General features: G+C 26.9%; 2 protein-coding genes across 7 annotated transcripts in view; one reads left to right on the forward strand and one right to left on the reverse strand.

Annotated features, from left to right (window-relative positions):
• Positions 1-23,019, reverse strand: part of LOC119688977 (sodium/potassium/calcium exchanger Nckx30C) — a 299,166-nt gene that overhangs the window by 124,596 nt on the left and 151,551 nt on the right. The window lies entirely within an intron of this gene.
• Positions 8,343-9,164, forward strand: LOC119688981. The gene is made up of 2 exons (XM_038103694.1): positions 8,343-8,444; positions 8,508-9,164. The coding sequence occupies exons 1-2, from the start codon at positions 8,430-8,432 to the stop codon at positions 8,985-8,987; spliced, it is 495 nt and encodes a 164-aa protein (XP_037959622.1). The 5' UTR covers positions 8,343-8,429; the 3' UTR covers positions 8,988-9,164.

A 23,019-nucleotide genomic window follows, 5' to 3' on the forward strand; every position in this document is an offset into this window, starting at 1 on the left:
AATATATATATATTGAATATATGTACGTAAATTAAATACATTATTTTTTATTTATTTTTTTTTTCTCAAATATTTTTATTATATATGTATATATATATAAGAAAAAATAAAATAAAAAAATAATGTCCATGATATATTTTTATATATATATTTTCATTATTTATATGTAATATATCAAATATATTATTTTCTAAATTCAATTTCTTTTTTGTTTTCCACTTTGTAGGTAAAAACAAAATTAAAACATATAAACTAAACTATATTTGTATAAGATATGTAGTTTTGTATTTTTAATGCGGATTTTGGTAACTGAGCCCACTGGCAATATGTTAATATATCTGGCAGTAGTGTTGGAGATTGTCTTCAATTAAGAAGTGGTGGTGTTCGTATGTTTGTCTATAGTATTATATATTGTATAATATTACATAGTATTGTTTTATACAATATTTGAAGTATAATTATTTTTTATAAAGTTTTTTTTTTTTACTTTCAAATTATTATATGTTATTGATGCAATAACTGAACACGTCTCTGGATTCTTTTATTCTTAATACTTTTTTATTATTACAGTTTTATTAATTGTTATTAATAGTTACTATATTACTTGTAGAAGTTATATAGCTAAAAGTTTTTATTCTTTAAATATTTAAATTTTGTAATTTTATAAATTTTCCTTAATTAATTTCGCTGTCCAACTTTTCTTATGACCACATAATATTAAATAAGATCTTTTTCCTCCGTAAATAATTTTAATCAAATGATAAGTTATTTTTTATTTTATTTTATTTTTTATTTTTTTGAATGATAAGATATTTTTTTTAATTAATAATATGAGTTTATTTATTTTATTAATGGCTGTTCGTTTATAAAAAAAGTTATTATTATTAAAATATAATTTCTGACGCCTACGATTATGCAATTAAATTTAATTTAAAACTCTTAGTTATATTTTCTAGTCCATAGCGCATTAAAATAGTTATGTTTCTAAAAGAGGTGAAAACGTTTTTATATAGCAAAATGATACATGCATTATTGTTGTTATAATGGAAATATAATGATATATGTTACCGCAACTGATTTTAAAAATTTTATTATGTCACCGGTAATAATTAACAAAATAAATAATATTGTTGATAAATAATAAGTCTTATTATGTGGGACTTAATTTTTATGAGTTTGAATTTTTTTACAATTGTTTTATTTTGACCGACAGGATGCCTAAATGAATCTAATGTGGTACAGCGATAATTCCTTCTTTAATAAAGGAGCCAGTGTAGCCGTTTATGGGCTAGTGTTAAAATACTGGGAAGCGGTAAGTAAAAATATTATTATCCTTAGAAATGATCAAGATACAAAAACTTACGCGATATATATCTGTATTTATTTAATTTTGAATGTAAGTATTCGATCCATAGAATAGCAAAGTAGTACTACAGGTACTCAAGTTGTATAGAACAAGACCTGTGAGAATTTTGAAAAACTGAATGAGCTTCTTAGTAAATAATAATATTAAAATAAAACAAAATATAATAAAAAACAATAATAAAATAAACACGTGGATAAACACGATTAGTTATCGCTTCTAATTTGACAGGCACGAGTTCTAAGCCTGGCACTTGCAGTCCTAACAAATTATATACGGACTATAAACTAATTAAATAAAATTCGATTATTTCCAAAGACCACTGATGAAGAGTACTTGGCAATACTCGAAACAGCGTTGTATGGTCAGTCAAATTTCAATAAATTAAATAAAAAAATTTTTGTCTTTGCATTTCTTTGATATTCGAATCGGTCTAACTTTTAAATAGTTTCTTTCGTCATAAAAAGACGCCATTATCGGCAAGAAAAAATTTACCTTAAAATAATTAATGTTATAGCTTGAGTGTCACATTGGAGTCTTTAGTTATGAAATTTCAGCAGAACTTGGCAAGAAATTAATAACTTGGCTACTTGTAGGACCGTAGCCATTCTGTGGCTTAGAAAAGCTTGATTTCTTTTCATATAGTCATAAAGGGCTATGAAATAAAACACGGTAAGGTAGATTTAATACTATGATTTATCAAGGAAAGCGACCTAATACGAATGCTTTGAAACTATGAACGTAGCTTCATAGATTTCTACATCGCATTTTAAAAGTCTGCAGTTTAATAATTATAGAAATAATATATTTTCATAAATAAATTAATTATAAATTTAAATAAGTAATATATTTTTCTTTGTTTTATTGTGATATATCTTATTATTATAAAGTTGAGAATTATTTTTATATATTTTATTATTGCAGGCTTTTGAAAAGGAGTTATACAATATTTAATTCTTAGCTTTATAAGTTCTATATATATTCTTTTAATTATAAATATTATTTTTAATAAGTATTTTTTTTACATGTATTTACACAAATTTTGGACTTTGATGTTACTTCTTCTGGTTATTAAAAACATAAACATAATAAGGATTATGGTTTTCGTATAATTTATTTTTTTTTTTCTGTGTAGCTGCACTCTTGGGATGATGGGAGAACCTGACGTGTCAAGTGGGTCGTATGTGTTGGTTCCCAATCATTGGAATTTGACTAAAATGCATATCTATGTAATAAGCAATTCATAGGTCATAATAATTCTGGATGATATATATGAGTGACGGTCTTAAAAGGAGGTGCACAAGACTGACGATATTCGAAACAGCTTTTTAAAATAGTACTATCCTAAAAATTTCGAATAATTATTAATTATTATTAATTATTATTAATTATTTTTCATAGATTCATTTTACGGAAATATTATAAGTGTATTGTGAGGTGCAGGATTAATTAATATTTTAAGCAATAACACCTTCCGAAATATGTCAATTACTACTAAACTTTAATAATAAATTCAACAGAAATAAAAAATAAAACTTTTCGATACACAAGTGCATTGTTTTAATTATTTATAAAATATTCGTGAAATTAACTCTAAAACGTGAGAAACTAGAGATATGTTCACTTAAAAATTAGTCTCCATGGATTTCGAGTGTTTTCTCAAAATTAAATTTAAAATTTTTTTTTTCCAGATAGGATACTTTTTGTTTATAAAGAGGAGCTAATTAAGAAAAATCTTAGCCAAAACCGTAGTGATGGAGTCAAAAGCCGTTTCGTTTGCAATAGAGCGATCCAATATATATTTTAGTGCCGGGTAAGTGCCGAACTGCGAGAACTGTGACCTACACCTAAAAAAATTTTATTTCAAGATGGTCCGCAAGAATCAGTTCGCATATTTTTCTATAAAGTATCACTTTGTAGTATGGCAGTTATGTTAGACCGTTAGATAAGATGGACTTATCAGTCCATATAGTTTTTTTTGTTTTTTCTGATTATAGGCAAATATGTAGTCTTACAAATACTTAGGTCTGCTGTTTTGAAGTATTCTGCACTTAAATCCAGTTTATATGAAAGTAAACTCAATATACCCACATCTATAGCAGTTCGTATAATAATTTTATGAAGGTCAATTGGTGTCAGTTGATGTTTTTACTAGAAGGTTCGATATTAGTGATGATCTTAATTTTTTATATATTTTATTATATCAGCACGATTTGTTATTTTTAGATCTGTTTAAATCACGTCTATAAATTAGTCCTGTTATATATATAATATTTTATATAGGGACCCATATGTGTTTTAAAATAGTATTTTGGTCTATAAAATATTTAACTAAACATTAATACAGACAAATAAGCGGCTATTTTTTAAGATTTGTATAAACAAGTACTTGAATTCACTTGACTAAAAGTATATTTTTGGTTATAAAAATTTTCTATCACCCTTAAAAAATGTATCATATTTAATTAGTACAATTTTGCACTATTTGTCCATGGAAGAAAGTGCTCTGGCCGTAAAGGTGTCTGATTCGGCACACGCAAGTGAAAAACGCGGTAAAGGACGTTTGCATCTTCGTTGGAAGAATCAGATGAACAACGATTTGTAGCGCGCTTGGTACTACCAACTAGCAACAACAAGACATTAATCGGACTGACTACTCGATGCAGCCCTGGAGGACTTATGGCTGTAAGGGTCAACTAAGTAAGTAAGTAAGTATTTGTCTATATACTACAATTAACTTGATTCTATATTGAATTTTTGTATTCATTTTTATTCTCTTTTCATTTCAATTCATTTAACAATAAAAAATCATTTTATGAACTAAAAGAAATTCTAACTAATAACTCGTTTTTATGCAAAGATGTATCTTTTGTTATTGTACATAAAATTTTTAATTAATTTATATAACTGCAAATTTTTGACTTATAACAATCACAATATTTTTTCCGTACTCTGTCTTTTGGTATATTTTTGGAATATTTTGAACTCATGAAAAAAGTTCAATGCAGTAGTGTATCTTATATTACGAGTAGGTATAGTACGTAAACGTACAACAGACAATATACATTATACACATATGTATATGGAAAATAAAAACAAACTAAAATCACAAGTTTAAATTTTTGGTTTTCTGATATAAAACCAAAATAAAAAAAGAAAAAGGAATTACTTTTTCCCAAACCCTCTGGGTGCTTTCAACCTTTTAACTTTATGCATAAGAGCACAAAAAATATTTTTATCTTAACTCAATATATTTTTCAATCTTTTTAAGTTAACGTAAGTAAAAAAGAAATGCCGATAAAAATAAAACAACAAAATGTAAGAAACAAAAGAAACAAAGAGAAAAAAAAAGAATTAATCCCCAACGTATACCCTTCTGAAATATTTTAGGAAAAATTTTAATATGACATTCCACAGACATTAAGCTTAGCTACTCTACTCTTTTAAGTGTCAAACTTAAAAATTACTCTTGACATATAATCCATATCCTTTTTTAACTTATTTTTCCAATTTTATATATTTTATATTCTTGATTTTGATTTCTCTTACTTTTCTTCCACTTCAAATGCAAATTTTTCACTCAGTAAAAGTCTCGGAACATATATATTTTGATTACATATGCCACATGCGATTAGCAGTCGAAGTTATGTCAATTTTTGTTAATAATTAAATTGTATGCACTTGGGAGCGGATTTATTGCTTTTTAGAAAATATTTGATTTGATACTATTTTTATTAACATCCTTTGTATGCGACATATATAAGCTATGTCCCTGGCACTAAAGTTATTTATATTGGCTTTAATTAAAATAAAACAATTTTTAGTGAACATTCTTTGGGGAGTCATTTCATATTAATTAACTAAACTCCTCTACGGCAGCATTCGACAAATTAAACTTGTATAATTTATATACTTTAGTATAAGCAATTAATTTCAATTTTAAGCCCAAAGTTGCAATTGCAATTATACCCAAAGTTTTGCAAGAACATCAGAACATCAACTACGATGCAGACACCCTTTCGAAAAATGCTGGTGCACATGTCGTATGAGTGATTTATTTTGCAAATTTTGATAACAAGTGGGAAGAGAATTTTATATGCATAATGTGAATGGATTAAATTGATTGCACTAATCGAAGAACCTAAAGCACTAAGTTAAGCAAGAAATATGTTTTAAAGTAAGCTTCGTCATTGAATTAAATTTTTAAACAAAATGCACTAATTAAGTTAGCTTAACCAAAATTTGCTCTACGCAGTTGGTGTATGATTTAAACATTGATTTCAACGTAGTATTAAGCGAACCTTCAGGATATAATCAATAAATACAGTTACTAAATCAAATTATTGAATATAATATACATCAATTATTGATGTAAATATTTTAAAAATAAATTTCATTTTATTATTGCATATCTTTGAGAAAGAAAACGCTTTTTCCATCGAAATTAATATCGCGTATACAAAAATCATAAACCTATTAAACTTTCCATGTATACGAGTTTTTTTCTTGCAATAAATTTATTACGAGTATTACGAGATGCACGAGTACGTTTACAAATTGGTGACCCGGAGCTTATAATGAAAAACAGGTTAAATACGCCTTTCGCTATACTATATAGCATAGATTATAGCATAGAATTTTAAAGTACCCTATTAACTACAGCTGTCAATATTATTAGCTTACCGCAAATACATTTTGTGATTTTTACCACGAATAATCTATAAAACTAAAGACTTTACATGGAATTTTATGTCCTATATAGGGGCCTATAAGGGATCCACTTAGGCCTGTAGCCCATTAAGTTACCGTATTATTAAAAAATAGTCTTAATTTAGAACATTTGGCAAAGCCTATGATGCTATTCAGAGGGAGGTTCTGAAGTTCACCAAGTTCCTCAAAAAAGAAATCCGCTAAAATATTAAGACGCCGCCAAACATGTGCCGAACAGAAGCAAAGTAGATGGGAGGCATTTTTATCGTTCTAACGTGGTCACCTAAAATACAATGACCCGTAAGTAAACCTACTGTAAGACTGAGATGCTCTCTCATCGGTGCATCTCGATGAGAAATACAGAAAATCTTGGTATGAGTAAATTGTTTATTTTTTATAGATCTACAACTTTCAGGAAGTCAGTTTTTATATAAAATTAAATATGTATATATAAGTAATCAAAAATGAATTTTATGGAAAAAATCGTTATTTTCCAATCTTTGGGGCTTTTGGGGCACCTTTTCCACTTATCCAATTGAACTAAAATTTTATACAGATTATTTTTTTAGTAAAATGAACCGATCTGGGGGATACCGTCAACCGATTTTTCGAAAAAACTATTGCCCATATACCTTAATGGCATCCTAATATACATCTATTAAACAAACTCGAATTATAATTCTCATTATGTTTAACTGCATTGATAATATATAATCACCATATGTTACTGTAATACCTTGATTTGTTTTAATATAACATTGCGATTTTGAAGATAGGTAGAAAGCATATAATTTGTGTTTGCGCTAATATTATGACTTAAAATTAATGTAAAAAAAAAATATAGGTATATAAATTTTACCAATTTTATAAATTTTATAAATTTCAAAAATGAGGCGGTCAACAAACAATAAATTTTTTAGTGTCTTTTACTTCACGTAATAACTCCTAAATGTAACTAAAAATTGTACCCAAAAACTCGTTCGTTCAAATGGCATCCTCAAATATGAATTAATGCACTTTTTCAAGATTTTTGACAACAGCTGTAATTTCTGACCGCCCCCCTAGTTTAGTCGTCACTAAATAAATGAAAACAAAAATGATTGAAGTCGTAACCCCATTATTATACTGTTGATGGACATTGTATCTTTTCCTTTAATCTGCAGTGGTGGTCAGCTAATCGGAGAAATATTTAAAATAATTGTTAACTATTCGAACGCTCCATATATTTACAAGATGCGTCCCAAAATAATCAGGTCTTTTAGATATAAAAACGAACAATTTCCTTACAAATATTCTTGATTCTAATCACAATGATTATGTTCACTTTAACTTAATGGAGCGACTTGCATTGTCTGAAATTCTGTAGAATGAGTATTCAGGACCGGCAGTCGAGATGTTTTTACTGTTGGTAAAGGTCTTTGAGATGGCCTCTAAGTGTATACAGATATTTCAAGGTTGTTAGTTATTATCTGTAGTATTTTTGGAAAAATTACTTTTGAAAAACAAGTGCTTAATATTTCGTCTTGCTTTTTGCATTTTCTGAAGGTCGAGTAAATGAGAGAGCCTGATTTTTCGACCGATTGGTAGATTGGTAAGTGACTTATCACAACTGTTACGAGTTTTTCCATTGCAATACTACTTAAAAGGATTACCGTTCTTAATAAATACCAATTTCACCATACAAAACTGAAGCAGATATTTATCCTAGCCATCTTTTAAAGTCCTATGGTCCAATCAATCAGTATAATTAGCTTTATAGATTTCGAGACCTTAGAATTTTTTACAGACTATACTGTCTTTCATTAAAAATTGGTTTATATATGCATTTGAATATTCTACACGATGTTCGGTATTATATCACTGATTATTGTCTGATTACTTTACCCATGACTATATTTGCATATATTAAATAGTGGAATTATACATTGATTTACTAGTCACGCACAGAAAATTTTCACACTCTTGAACTACTATCGATTATAGATTCTAGTAGGTCGCTGAGAGTGAGGCTATTATGCTACCGATGGTTACATGGTTATCTCCGACTTTTGTAGTTTTGTTTGTGAAATCAGGTTGCCAACTTCTTATCAATTGAAGATATAATTATTTCGGATGCCGATTCGGAATTATGTATGCTTCTAACAATATATTTAAAATGGCATTGCCAGATTAACATGAGAAGTATGTCATGATAAAAATGTTTCAATGAAGTCAAATTATATGTTTTTGTTGAAAAATTTAAACTGAAAAAAGTTAAGTAGAACATGTCAATAATATCAGAAAGTTTTAAGTAGTTATATTTCTTAGTAAAGGCGGCCGTATGTCTCGTTCAGATTATTACAATTTTTGAAACAGCATGGACTTACGAAGGGTAATATTTGAACTCAAAGTTTTTTTAAAATAATTTTAATATTGATAGTTTAATTGTTTGTAGTTTTCACAAGGAGGAGGAGATGTGGACTGCATCAGTTTAGATCAACAATTTATAGTTGATTATTATGTGCTACCCTTCGTTGGAGATATTCGTGCCAGGTATTTGTACCCTGAACTACAGGAAGATATGCAATTAGATTTTGAGGAAGAAGTTCGTATGATTCATGCTCGTTTGCGCGGAATGATGCAAATTCCTGACAGTGCGTTTAGACCGTACCTACCATATCGGATTCCTAGACGTTCCTTTATTCCTTTGGTATTTACTTCAGAGTATAGTCGAACACACCGTTGGATACACTTAAAATTTCAACAACGACTTGACATTCTAGTCAAAAAATGTTACCGAGATAAGTGCATTGAGTTGAGTGACATAATTCAGCGCAGAATGAGGATAACCTATTTAGCTATGACCACTGTGGCCATAGGTTTAGGCTGTGTGATATGGTATGGTTGTACTAAAATCCGAAGTCTAATGTCGTAACCAAAAATTCCAAAAAAGATGGATGTTACGGATGCTAGTATCAATTTTTGTTTGTGAATAACTAGGTATGTCAAAGAATTAGTTTTTTTTTTTTGGGCTTATCACAAGGTTTTGTGTGTATCTGCAAACTTATATTAAAAAATAATTTTATTTCAGAAATTTAAGAAACTAAAAAAACTGCCAATAAAATTCCTTACTGCTTACATAAATCTTTCTGAAGTTTATTATATTCTTTAAGTTCATTGAAGATAACAGCATCATTTTTATTTGACATAGAAAATCCTACCTTTCAGTGGGAAGTTTCGAATTTGAACTTATTAACCATTAACCAATAATTAATCTTAGTAGATTTGTGTTAGTTCATTCAAGTGAGCTATTTGCATGTCCTTATACTTTTGAAATTGATGCAAGCCTTCACAAAAGGTACATTTTTTTAAGAACTGAATAGCAGTCTGATAGGTGTATATCCCACAAAATTTTTTTAGTCCTATGAAGAAGATGCATCATGCATTACAGAACAGATATCATTTATGAACAGATATCTTGACAACTGTTATTTTGGTAGTGCTAATTAAACTAGTTATGAAATTATTGGAGCCGTAGACTCCTTTGAGTTCAATGGTTAGTCTGGTTTTTACCACTTCTTGATGTGTTCCGTACTTAATGTCGTGTATTTCTGTTCAAAAAGTTGTGGGAATGTTACTAACTGAAACGGTTATATTGACGTCAGCTAAAACCACTTGGTTTTTTTTCCCAGTGAGGGGAAGAAAATGCGGCACAACGGAGTTTGTATGCTTTTATTCACTTCTTCTAAGAGTTGCAGTATTGAAGATTGAAAAATTTTTTCTCGACTTTCAAATTTATAATATGTCCTGTTAGTATATTTTTATTATAGGGAAGAATACTAAGTAGTTTTTAAGCATTTTTTTGTTGCTTATCAATATAACTTAATATTGATTAATACTTAATTGTTAAAATACATTGGCAAATATTATGGAACAGAATTTTTTTACAATTGTGATATCTATGTATGGAAACCTCTATGTGTTTGTTTTTGAGTTTAAGTACCTAATTTGTTTGACCCTTGTCTGCTATCAGATATTACTGTATATAGAATAATAGACTACTGTGACTTGGATGAATCACATGAATTAAATTAGTACGGAAGGTTTAACAACCTTGTTGATTGACCTTATCAAGTATTGGTATGTGATAATAGACATTATAGAAATAACATTCAGTATAAGAAAAATTATTTATTTAGAAAATTTTCCCTTTAAGCAAAAAAATTAGAAAATATTATTCCTACGCAATAACTCGGAGATAGCTAGACTTTTCAAAGAAAGATTTGAAATGATGTGATGTGAATGATATGGAAGATTGAATGAATGATACAATTGTCTGTAGTATATCCAAAAGAAAGCATCACGAAACTTTAGTTATAGATGGGAAAAGTATGTGGTTTGGAAAGAACGGGGCCAGAAAACACAATCCACTTAACACATCTTGTTTTGCCCTTGTTTTCAATATTTTTTTAATTTTATGATGTGAATTGTTTAACAAAATATATGGAATTTACCTCCATTGTACTTGTTTGTTAAATTTTATAAAATATCATGCTAATATTAATAATTTCTCAACTTTCTAAGCTTAAAAGCAAAAATGTGAACGATAAAAATATCTTTATTTATCTTTATTATTTATCTTTATTTATTATGTGAAGTTATATTCAATCGTCTTTTAGTTATGCCTAATGGGAAAACATAATTTAAAACATAATTCAAAATAGCAAAACTTATAGCTTTTAATAAATTTTTAGGACTTGTATTTTAGTAGTGTATACAAAGAGAGATAAAGGATAAGATATATATAACAACCCCTTCCCCACTATACAATATTATCTCCAATTTTTGCAAATAATACCACACAATAAAAATATCAAAAATATGTTTTGTAGTATACCCTTGCCTCCACATTGCATTAGCGGTATCCTAGCAACTCCACTTTTAATTCAGTTATTATAACAATAATGATGTGGGAATTGAAATAACTGTAGATAATTAGTTACCTTTATATATTAATTAATATATACTAATTAAAAAATGTTTGTTATTTGATACTGTCTATTTTCGTGAAACGGTTACATGTGTCCCTGTTTATCCCCCTTCTCCTTTAATTTATACGTGACTTAATCCCTTATATTCTTTGTTTTTTATATAAGTAAATTTTTTTTTCCTCTGTTGCATTCTTTTAATAAAATTCAAATATTATAGTTTCTAATATTTCATTAATTAAGATAATTAAGAGTTTTTTATGTTTCTGTATCATGTTTTAAATATTTTCATTGCATATTTGTATGCGCGACATAAATATTTATTCCGGAGTTGTTTTTTTTTTGTGAATCTAATAAATGTCAATAATTCAATTATTTAATTATAAATTATTACCGAAAATTAAGAAGAGAGGCGTTGTCGCGAAAATTAAAAATGTGTAATATTTTTCGAATATTCTTAAATATTATAATATTAAATTATTCATTTTATAATATCATTATTATATAATTGATAAAAATTTCCTTTTATTAATTTTTTCATAGTCATTATTTGCACTAATTTTTTTTTGATATATTTATAATTTTACTTTTCATGTATCCTTACCTTTTTATTGGACCGTTAATCAAGGATATATAAAATTTCTCCAATATTTTGATATATTTATAAATAAAATTATTCGCTTTATTAAATTAGTCGTAATTTTTCTTTCAGAGTAGCAAAAAAATACTCGTAACTTACTACAGAAAACATGTGAAGCAATAACAATGCTCGCAAAATCTTCCGAGTTAGGTTTTACTCGCAAAAATTTTTACGACTTAAGGTTTAGTGCAGCCAAATTTGAAAATCAGCCTATTTCCGGTGAAAATATGTTTCAAAATACCAATCATCCGTTAATATCTTATAAGCATTTCAATTATTAATAAACTCATATATAAAAATAAATGAATTAATTTAAATATATAAGCGAAAATTGCTATTTAAATTAATTAATTTTTAGTGTTTTTATATTTCATAGTGCATTGTGTACAATATAATAAAAAACATATGTCAAGCATTTGAAATATTTTAAAAGTGATGCCAATTCCTTTCAACCACATTTAATGCTGTTTCTTTACAACTCTGAAAGAAAAAATTACGACTTTTATTTAAATATTATTTATTTAATTTATATATATATTATTATTAATATTGTTATTATTACTATTTAATTTATTAAAATTATTTATTGTTTTTTTTAATTTTTTTTTGATGTTTTGATTAAAAGTTTTACTTTTAAGACTAATAATATGAATTATTATTAATTCATATTTTTCTTATTACTATATGCACGTACTTCTATTTTCTATATATAATATTTTTATTATCATTATTTTTATTTGCATATATATTTTTTAAAAATATTCATAATTCAAATTTTCATATATGTTTATCTTTTCATTGGTGCGTAAGTCAAGTATTTATAAAATTTCTTCAATATTTAATATATTAATTTAAATATTTAATTATTTGGTTTAATATATTATTTAAATATTATATATTTATTAAATTTTTTTTAAATTTATTTTAATATTTTGCTTAAAAGTCTTATTTTTAAGAATGTTTTTAATTTTAGCTGATTCATATTTTTTTTATTATTATAGGCACATACTTTAATGTTATTAATATTAATTATTTCGTCAAATCAAACATTTTTATATTTATAATTTATTGAATATTATTATATATACTATTTTAAATATTAAATTATTCGCTTATTTATATTAAAATTGAAATGTTAAGTATTTCAAAATTGTTTTTTATTGCCTTGTTAAAAATTTTTTTTTATTACCATTTTTATTGTTATTTATTTATATTTTTTAGAAACATTTATAATTTCAATTTTTTAATATCTCGCTGAAATGCAACATTTTTTTTTGCAGAATATTGTTGACTTAATGGTATATACCTATTAACATTTATGTTGAAAAAAATATTTTAATAAATAAAATTTAAAAATTTAATTCATAGACAATATAAATATGTTATAAAAAATAGTTACCTTGTTTTTAGAGTGTTCATTGCTTTTCCACAATATTCTCCAATAATTTGATTACAGAATATATTCCATAATTATATATATAAAAAAATATTTTCCTCTTATGTGCACATATTTGTTATAATTTTTTATATAATTATAACCTAGTTTTATATAATTTCTTATATAAATGATTGTTTTGCCAATATTTATACATAAAATAAAAATTTCGCTTATATATAATAAATAAATTTTATGAACAAAAAAAAAATTTATTAAAAAAAAAAATCTTAAAAACTTATATAAAACTTATATAAGAAAGACTTCACTTAAGAAATTAAGTTGGAAAAGAAAAGCTTTTACGAGTACAACAAATACACAAAAGTTCTTTAGGTTAAAGCACATTTGTTTGTTTTAAAATTTCGTGAGTGAACAAATAAAGCTTTCAACACAAAAGTTTGTTGTGGTTGCAAATTTGTTTATTGCCAAAAAGTTTGTTTTTGTTTTTGTTGTTGTTTCTTTTTATTTTTCTTTTTGTTTTTATTTTTATGTTTAATTTTTTTGTTTGCTAACATTTTTTGTTTTTGTTTTTTTGTCTTCATTTTGTTTTTCTTGTTTCTTGTTTTCTTGTTGATTTTGTTTTGTTTTGTTTTTGTTTTGAAGTATACTTTTAGGATTTTGCTTTAAAGAGCTGATGTTTTTTTTTCAGTGTACATAGTTTGAAAAAAAAGCCGCATTGCCAAATAAAAAAGCACAAATGTTCACTTTGTTTGGTTTATAAATAATAATAATAATAAAAAACAAAAAAAATAATTTATTTTACATATAAAAAATATAGAAAAAAAAAATTGAAAAATATATAAAAGTAATAATTGACAAAGTAATATGTTTTTAAGAAAACTTATATAAGGAAATGAAAGTATTTTAAAATATTATTTTAGAATTTTCTTAGAATTTACATAAAATTATAGATACATATGTAAATAAATACTTTATTGGTTTGTTTTTTTTTATCTATTCAAATATTATTGATAAAAATTGTTTTTGTAAAAGCGCAGTGGGAAGTTTTTGTTGTATTTAATTTTCCTTTACTGTAATTTATTGTAAAATTTCTTTTGTTAGAAAAGAAAAATCATTAAAAATAAAACAATAAACAGAAATGAACAAATTTTTTTTTTAAACTAAGAGAATTTAAATGAATAAAAATTAGTAAAAAACTTCAAGTAAAAAGCTCTTAGCGAAAGAGACAGACAACTTGATAGCAAGAGAAACGAAATAGAAATTGAGAGAGAGAGAGAAATATATATGTTTAGAGAGAGCGAGAGAGAGAGAGCTAAAAAAAATAATTTGTTTTAGATTAGTTTATATAATAATTGTTTATTTTTTAATTAATTTCAAATTGTTAAGATTTAATACAGAACTTTCAAAGTTAAAGACTGCAAATAAATTAAAGTAGAATAAGAAAAACTTGAAAAGCGCAAATCATTAAAAAGCTTAAATGTTAACAACTTAAATTTATGAGAAGACTAATCAGTAATTAATTTTTTCGACTTAATTTTTATTAACTTAAAAGTTTATATTTATAATATTTTGGCATAAACTTTGCTTGGTTCTTTTTTCATAATAAATACAAATATTCTACATAGTTTCCTTAAAGTTTCAGTTTTAGTTAATAGTGATTAATACATACTACAATACTTAAGAAATGTGATGAATGAAAAAAAAAGTTTGTGAAAAAAATTATTAAATAAAAATATCTTGGAATGATCATAATTTATTTATTAAGACTATAACAATTTGAGTCAAATACATAACATAACCTAAAAACTATTATAATGTTTTTAAAAGTTCCTAACAGCATTTTGTAGATTTAACATAAAACATAAAAACATAAAATTTTAAAAAAATAAAACAATTTTTCTTTCTTCTTTCTTTTCCTCCTCTTTCTCCTTCTCCTTCTCCTTCTCCTTCTCCTTCTCCTTTTCATCCCCCTCCTTCTGCTACTTTGTAAATAATTTTTTAGTGATGAATTTATGAGGGCTGGAAAAACAAGAGAAAAAACAATTTTTCTTCTCTTCTTCCTCCTCTTTTTTCTTCTTCTTCCCCTTTTCCTCCCACTTCTTTTACTTCTTCCTCTGCATTTTTTTCTCCTTCTTCTGTTTCTTGCACACCTTCTCCTACTCCAAAAATAATTTATTAGTAATGCATTTATGGAGAAAGGAAAAACAAGAGAAAAAACTATTTTGCTTTTCTTCTTCCTCTTTCTCCTTTTCTCCTTCCCCTTCTCCTACACTGTAAATAATTTATTAATGATGCATTTATGGAGGATGAAAAAAACAAGTGAAGAAACAATTTTTCTTTCTCCCCTTTTTTCTTCTTCTTCCCCTTTTCTTCGTCCTCCTTCTCTTAATAAGTAATCTACACTATTAAATTTTTTCACCTCTATAAATATGCAATAAAAGTTTTAAAAACCACAATTAAAGTATTTCAATGTATGTAGAATTGGAAGAAAAAATATTTGTTAAACTGGCGCTTCCACAAAGGGATATCTCTCATTCTGTCTGAATAGATAGAAGAGCGTTCGTGCATAAAATTTATTCGCTCTTTATTTTAGTATTTAGCTTAGTATTTTATTTGTGACAATTAATTGAGTCAAAGCAATTAAAATAGTTGAGGAGCCTTGCATTGGAGTGTCCTTTTCAATGAAAGTGTGGCAATCATTTGTTTTCTATTTTATTTTGCTATGTAATTAAATTTTTAAATTTTATGGAGATTTTGTTAACTTTAATTCTTCATAAAAAACTCTTTATTTTAAATAAAAAATATTTCTAACAAAAAAAAAAAATTATTAGTCCTTGAATGTCCACTAAAGCGAGCTTATACTGTAATTGAAAATTTTGAAAATATGCAATGCATTATTATAAAAAAATTACATATTATTAAAACATATGCAATATATTTAACTAAAAAGTCAGGCTTAAACATTTATAAACTCATTCAAGATAGCCTTGAATAATGAACTACTCCATTGAGTAGAGAAAATACTAAAATTTTACCCGACTTTTAAGACATGATACTCTAGATGGATGTACTAATTCAATAAAATTGTCAACTGTAGTAACTACTATTTCTAAGTAATACGTCGCCAATGTCTAGAATTGAGCCATAGCAAATTAGGCCATTTCAAGAACTAGATTTCATATCAGTTGTCTCATACCAGAAATGGTATAAAATCAATCTCATTAAAATTCACATATTCATTAAAAACTAAACTAGTAAAATTAATTATCTGATTCAAGGTACCTAGCATTCGTCAAGAATTATTAATAATAATAACAGTAATAAACTATATTCAAGTTTTTGAAGGAGGAGAAAGAAAATAAAGAACAGAGTTATATTTAATATATATAGGCTATCTCTAATGGTCATAAAATCAACTTTCGAGGAACTATAATATATAAGAAAGTAATATAATATTTGTTAGATTTCCAGTTGAAAAATATTTGGAAACGATTACACAAAATCTGGTGTTTAGCTTGCTATGAATGTATAGAATGGGACTAAATTGATTATACAAAGCTCATTGTAAAGTTTAGCAAAATATGCATAAAAATATAATCGAATCTACATAAGTTAGACAATTATAGGGCCATATTTTATAAAGAGTTTGAATAAAGTTATTTGTAAAATACATATTAAGTATATTTATTCTATACATTATTTATTCAATTTGTGCTTCTGAGCAGCACTGAGAATTTACGAGAGGAAAGCTCTTTATCAGTACTTTGGTTATTTAAAAGTTGACATTGACTACTCGCATTAGAATTAACAACGATCTGTACGAGCTTTAGCTTGACATTGATATAATTCAGCGAATTAACATCGAGCATCAGCTTCGCTGGTTTGAAAATATCACGAGTATGGATGATGATGCTCTAGCAAAATAAGTGTTTGAAGTGGTAGTATATATGTACCGTGGAGGTACACCGTTGTACTAACCAAACTTGACTAACCGCGATGGGAGAGATATAGTGTGTGCGCGTAAAAGCTGAGGCACCTGAAGAGACATGTAGGATCAGAGCAAACCCGGTAACGAGTTGCTATTCACATTAAAATATTAATAAAAAGTTTATCAAAATATCTGAGACGATTGATAAGTCATTTAATCATCTGAAAATACTTTTTATGGAATTTGAATGTAAGTAATAGAAAAGCGAATAAGTTAAATCGAACTATATCTAGTATATACGATATTTATCAGATTAAATTCATTATAAAATATTGCAGTATTTTTTCAATTTATACGTTATATTTTTTGAATACTAAACTAATTTTGATAACTTTTTGAAGCTTAATTTAATATTAAAAAAATAAGTGGATGAATCTACAAATGTGATAGAAATAAATTTATATTATTATAAAATATTCAGGAAAATTAAGTTAGTATTTACACAGTATTTATTCTCCCTACATTGATTTCAATACACAAAATCTTAAATTCAAAAATTGAAAAACAGATCTATTTAATTTAATATCTATTTAATTTAATATCTCAGATTGTAATTTTTTGTCAAGAGAAAAGTTTTTGAATAGCAGTGGTTGTAATTAACAATTGCCATTTAAAAAGCCTTTCATTAGTAAAATACTTTTCTTTTGTCATAATTTGCTTTAAAAATAAAATATAAATATATAGAAATATATATTTAATATATTTCTAAAAACCAAGTAAAGTTCAGTGAATACAAAAAACAAACGTACAAGTCTTACAGCTTTAATTTGAGTTAGAACGCATATGCGTTATATTTATATATATCTATTATATATCTATTTATATATCTATTTTAAAAGAGAGCACACTGATCTTCAAGAGTTATTGCTTCAGCTCGAAGATAAAAAAAATATTGAAATATAAATTTTAAATTCCAAACTACTTTCAATAACCTTTTATTTCTTTCGAACAACTTTCGAACAATTTTCGATCATGCTTTGTATTATATCTGGTTATTAACTAAATAATTTTCGAACTTTTTTCGAAAAATTGTTATATAACACATTATTATTATTAAAATTTGTTCTCTACTTTTTATTTTCAACAAAGCTTTTGTCTTATATTGAGTTTTTTGCGAGTTCGTGCAATTGAACACTTTTATTCTTTCTTAGCTGGAAGTTGTCTACAGAGTCCCTATCTTTTCTTTGACTAATTTATATATTCCTCACAAGCTTCGTTGATTATTCGCTGACTGATCTAAGATCTGCATACCGTGGCTGTTTTGGGATTAGATAGTGCCCTTCATGGGTCGGCCTGTCAGTTTTCGCATATAGTTTCAGATCTCTATCCCTTAAGTATTTTTTGACCGGGTCTGTTATGAGGTACAAAGCTTTTGTGGTTCTTATAAATTAATTATATTTATTAGGCGCTTCTCTACTCGTTATACAAAATTTTAGAACACCTTTTAAAAATTATATTTTTTTTCACTCAAAATACTTTTTAAACTAGTGAAGTAAACTCTACATTAAGGTTCATTAACTCCAAAATAAATCGAAAAGTTCTTCGATAAAATCTAGTACCAGCGTTTTCTGTTTTCAAAGTTTTGTAGCTTCTTTTAGATAGATTTTGGGTGTATTCGTAGAAATTAAATAATTGAAGAGAGTCAAAATATATTGTGCAGGCTTGGTTAGTTAAAGTGGACTAAGACAGACGTTTAGATGTCATATTTCTCGCGTTAGTAGGTAGAAAAATGGTCATGCTAGTAGCAGCTGGAAGCATTGTTAAATACAAGTATCTGGTCAATACTAATGCTTAAGTCTGGTTTTAGACAAGCCTGAATATAGACACAACAGGGGTGCTAATGCATTTTCATCGGGCGATGTTAGATATGTACCACAGAGAATACTACAGAACAGGCTGAGCTTGGCTCTCTGTAGTACCACAGTCTAGTGCCCCGTTAAAGCCGATATAAGCTTAGATAGTTTTTATTTGCTTTTATGTACTAAATTGGACACTTTTCAATTGAAGTAAAGAGGCCATGTAGCTTATGACCTGGTTGTTGAGGATATACGAGCTCCCTTCCTAATTATCTATCGTAAAAAATCTTCGTCATCACAATCAATTTTCGGTTGCGGCTGGCAGATTAGGGATTTCAATAATAAGATAATATTATATTTAATTTTTGTAGTTCATCTTTATATTAACTTTAATCGCATAATTTATGTAATGATTAAAATTACATAAATCTACTAAATTAGATTATTTTAATCTACTTCGACATAAAGCTGTAAGATTTGTACTATTCTTTATTAGCCTTCAATTTTTTTTCTTCGAAATGTACTAGATGAGTTTCTACTACTTTTATGATCGTACACATAACTGTTGTCGTTTAGTGGTGTATTGAACGTGTGTGTATGTATGTGTAAAGAAGAGAAAACTGCTTAATTAACTAATGAGCTATCAAGTAGCAATAAATTTATTTAAATTTAATAACAAATATAAAAAATATGAAAAATATTATGGAATTTTATTAAGTAAGAAAAAAAGTATATTTAAGCTATAAAATTAGTATTTTAAAAACATATTTTTTATATATGAAAAATAATTAGTCACTAAGCTACAGCTGAAATTCATGCACTTTTCGAACTACTACAACTATTACTGTTAATACTGGCGATAAAAATATTTTAAATGTATATAATTAAAGCATTCTTAAAATAATTAAAACTCATATTGAAATATAAATTTTCTTAAGTAAGTGTCAAGCAATTATCAGAGTCATACCAGCAGACTCTGTTCTAATTTCAAATTCCATAAAAAAGTACTAAAAAATATCAAAATAAACGAGTGTTTATATGTAGCCATACGTGTTAGTTATATCCTGTTGAATGTGTGTCCTGGAAAAGTAATTACTAATATCTTGTGTTAGTCAATGAAATAAGTTTGGTACGCTATATTACCATTAAATAACTGTGCTTTTTACAATATTATTTTATATCCGCTTATTACGGACAAGTACAGTGTTACTTATTCGCAGACAAAACTATATGTACCATAAGTATATGGGGTACCCCAAGTCTGTGCAAAGTTTGTCACAAAAAACTTAGACACAATGTACACAAAACATCTGTACATATAAATATATATATAAATATGTAAAAATTCACATTTCAATGCATTGAAGAGAAAGCGGTTTTTTCCTACGCACGTTTATCGATTGGCTATTATCCTTAATTACAACACAGAACTTTGTGTCTCCCGCATTGTCTTCAACAATCTTTTTACTATTTCCACATCTCCTTATTCTATATCAGTGTCTTTTATCTAATATCTAGTATGGCGTTTGTCTTTTGTGTTTAGCGTGAGAACATAAAATACATTTTGATTTCAGCTTTTCACTGGCATGGATAGTTGCATTTTTAGGTATTTAATCTAAATTGATTTTGTGCATGTGTTCGTATATATTCATTATATGTAAATGAACATATGTTTAAAGTTTGTATATATATATATATATATAGATATCGCTATTAATGAAGGTCACGTCCATCAACATAATACTCATATGAAACGCATATACCACAAAGTCACACATAGTCTATCACCTCGACTGTCTGCTCTTGTGATACGTTCGATTATTGTCAGCTGTTCATTGTGTATAAGTAATATTTGTTTATCCTATGTATATATATATATATATATATGTATATATATATATTTTTACAGTTTCTTGAACAAGTTGTAATGGTTGTCATATAAGTAAAGCGTACAGTTGGCGGCGCAGTAATAGTTGCAGTCATAAAATCAACGTTAACATTTCATATAATAGCTTTAATTAGTGTGTGGTTATATTGTTTTGCTTAATGGATACTAGTAAATTTGACTATATAGCTTAAAATTAGTAAATAAAAAATAATTACTTTAAATTAAGTTAAAACAAAAAATAAAAAATGTGTGGCAAATGTTCAACACATAATATAAACACGTGATGGTTAAGACTATGGTTAAGTATATCGTATAAAAACTTAATCCTATAGTATGGTATATTTTAGCAAGGATTTATTAATGATATGCATATTATGGGATAGAATAGTAACAAATTTTAAAATGAAATCAATTACTTTATTAACTCATAAAGTCGCCTAGTTCCATTAGGATGAACTAAATAACCATAAATTTTAGTCACAATAACGGACTCAGTAAAATGGTTCTACTATTATATATGTGAATAAGAGAGGTTTCGAAAATAAAAATTTTTCAGGACATGAGCTCAATCACTAATCTAGATGACTAATGATGGGTATTTGGCAAAATATAAAAATATTTTTTGTTGTTGTAGTGGGCTACTATTGGAAATCTAACTATTAAAAGCCACAGTTTCCATTACAGAAAAAAAAAACACTACTTTCATATTAATGTTAAAAGCAAAATATGTGAAGAAGTCAATCCTGCTTATCCACATGCAATTTCATTTGTTCTAATTTTTGCTCTACGATGAAATTGTCAGAAGTATTATTTTTGATATGGCGATACTACCAGTAAATATTTGTTTTTACAATCACTTTCGAAATCAAAATTCTACCACTTGTATTGATATGTCACCTAAAAAAACTCCTCTTAAAAACTGTATAAAAGTGTTATTATAGATATGGCGATACTGCCAGTAAATATTTATTTTTAAATAAGAAATATTCGAAATAAGCGCTTTGAATGTACCGCTCTAAATGCTATTAAATTTTCTTATAAATTTTCTTATAATATTTTTGGAATTCCAAATCTAACCGTGATTGTCGATAGAAGATTAAAAGTCTCTATTCGAAATTTCAATGCATGGACCATTTTACCAGCTGATATGATACATCAGAAAATTTGTACAAACCACGGTCAAGAAAAAGTTGATGTCATTGGAGACTATAAGGAGAGTTTATCGGATAGAAGTGCCCTATACCACACTGATAGTAGACGGCCCTCTACATGATGAATGTGAAAGGAATGACATTTGCATCTTTACCGATGTTTCCTTGATGAATTATAAAGCTGGAGTTTACTCGGAAGTGGTAAAGCTAACGTGCATTATAAATCTTGGAAAACATGTTTCCGTCTATGAGGTGTGTCAGAAAAGGATTCTGATAGGGCTGGGCAATCAAGCAGTTATTAAAAGCATGCAAAAGACGTGCTTTCGTACAAGAATCAGCTTAGTACAAGAATCTGTCACAAATCCCATGGAATGTGCTAATGGAACTGAGGCAACAATTATGTGAGTTAAAGGACATATTAGTATTGAGCAAAGCGAAAAGGCAGATGAACTTACAAAGCAAGGATGAAGTCATAACTTCAGTGCCCCAGAGCCTAGAATACCATTAGGCTACAACATGACTTCAGGTGAAAAGAGATTAGCACTTGTAGATAGGCTAAACTCATAATGCCGAAACCGTTGGCCAGGAAGTTATAGAAGTGCTTAGCTATTCGCGTAGCATCGTAAGTTGGTTAATCTCATTGATTACTGGACATGGAAACTTCAAATGAGCTGCTTGCAATAACAAGGGATGTAATTATGCGAGCGAAAGCCACTTTGACTTTAACTCAATAACGACATCCGAGAATTAAAGAATGAAAAAGGACCTAAATCGCTTCATAGTCTACTTCAGCTAATTCTTCACTTCAGTAAGGCCACTTAAAGGACGGTGTGCTGTGCCAACATTCCGCAATGTATATATATATGTATGGAACATTTGATTGGAATTTATTTTTGTATGATACTTTAAATTAGAGAAGTAAGAAAATAAAGTTAAGGAATATTATTTTTGTAAGATTTATATATGATTTACATAAGCGGAAACTATGTAAATAGTTGAAAGTATTTCTTTTTCTTTATAGTTCAGCAAGCTTTGGTATAAAAATGAAGTTAATTGATATTAATGAATAAACTATTGAAGTGCTCGAGTGTCAAAAACATATTTCTAAAATACTTTGATG

Source organism: Teleopsis dalmanni, chromosome X (genome assembly GCF_002237135.1).
Source record: "Teleopsis dalmanni isolate 2A chromosome X, ASM223713v2, whole genome shotgun sequence".
In the NCBI taxonomy this organism is placed as follows: Eukaryota; Metazoa; Arthropoda; class Insecta; order Diptera; family Diopsidae; genus Teleopsis; species Teleopsis dalmanni.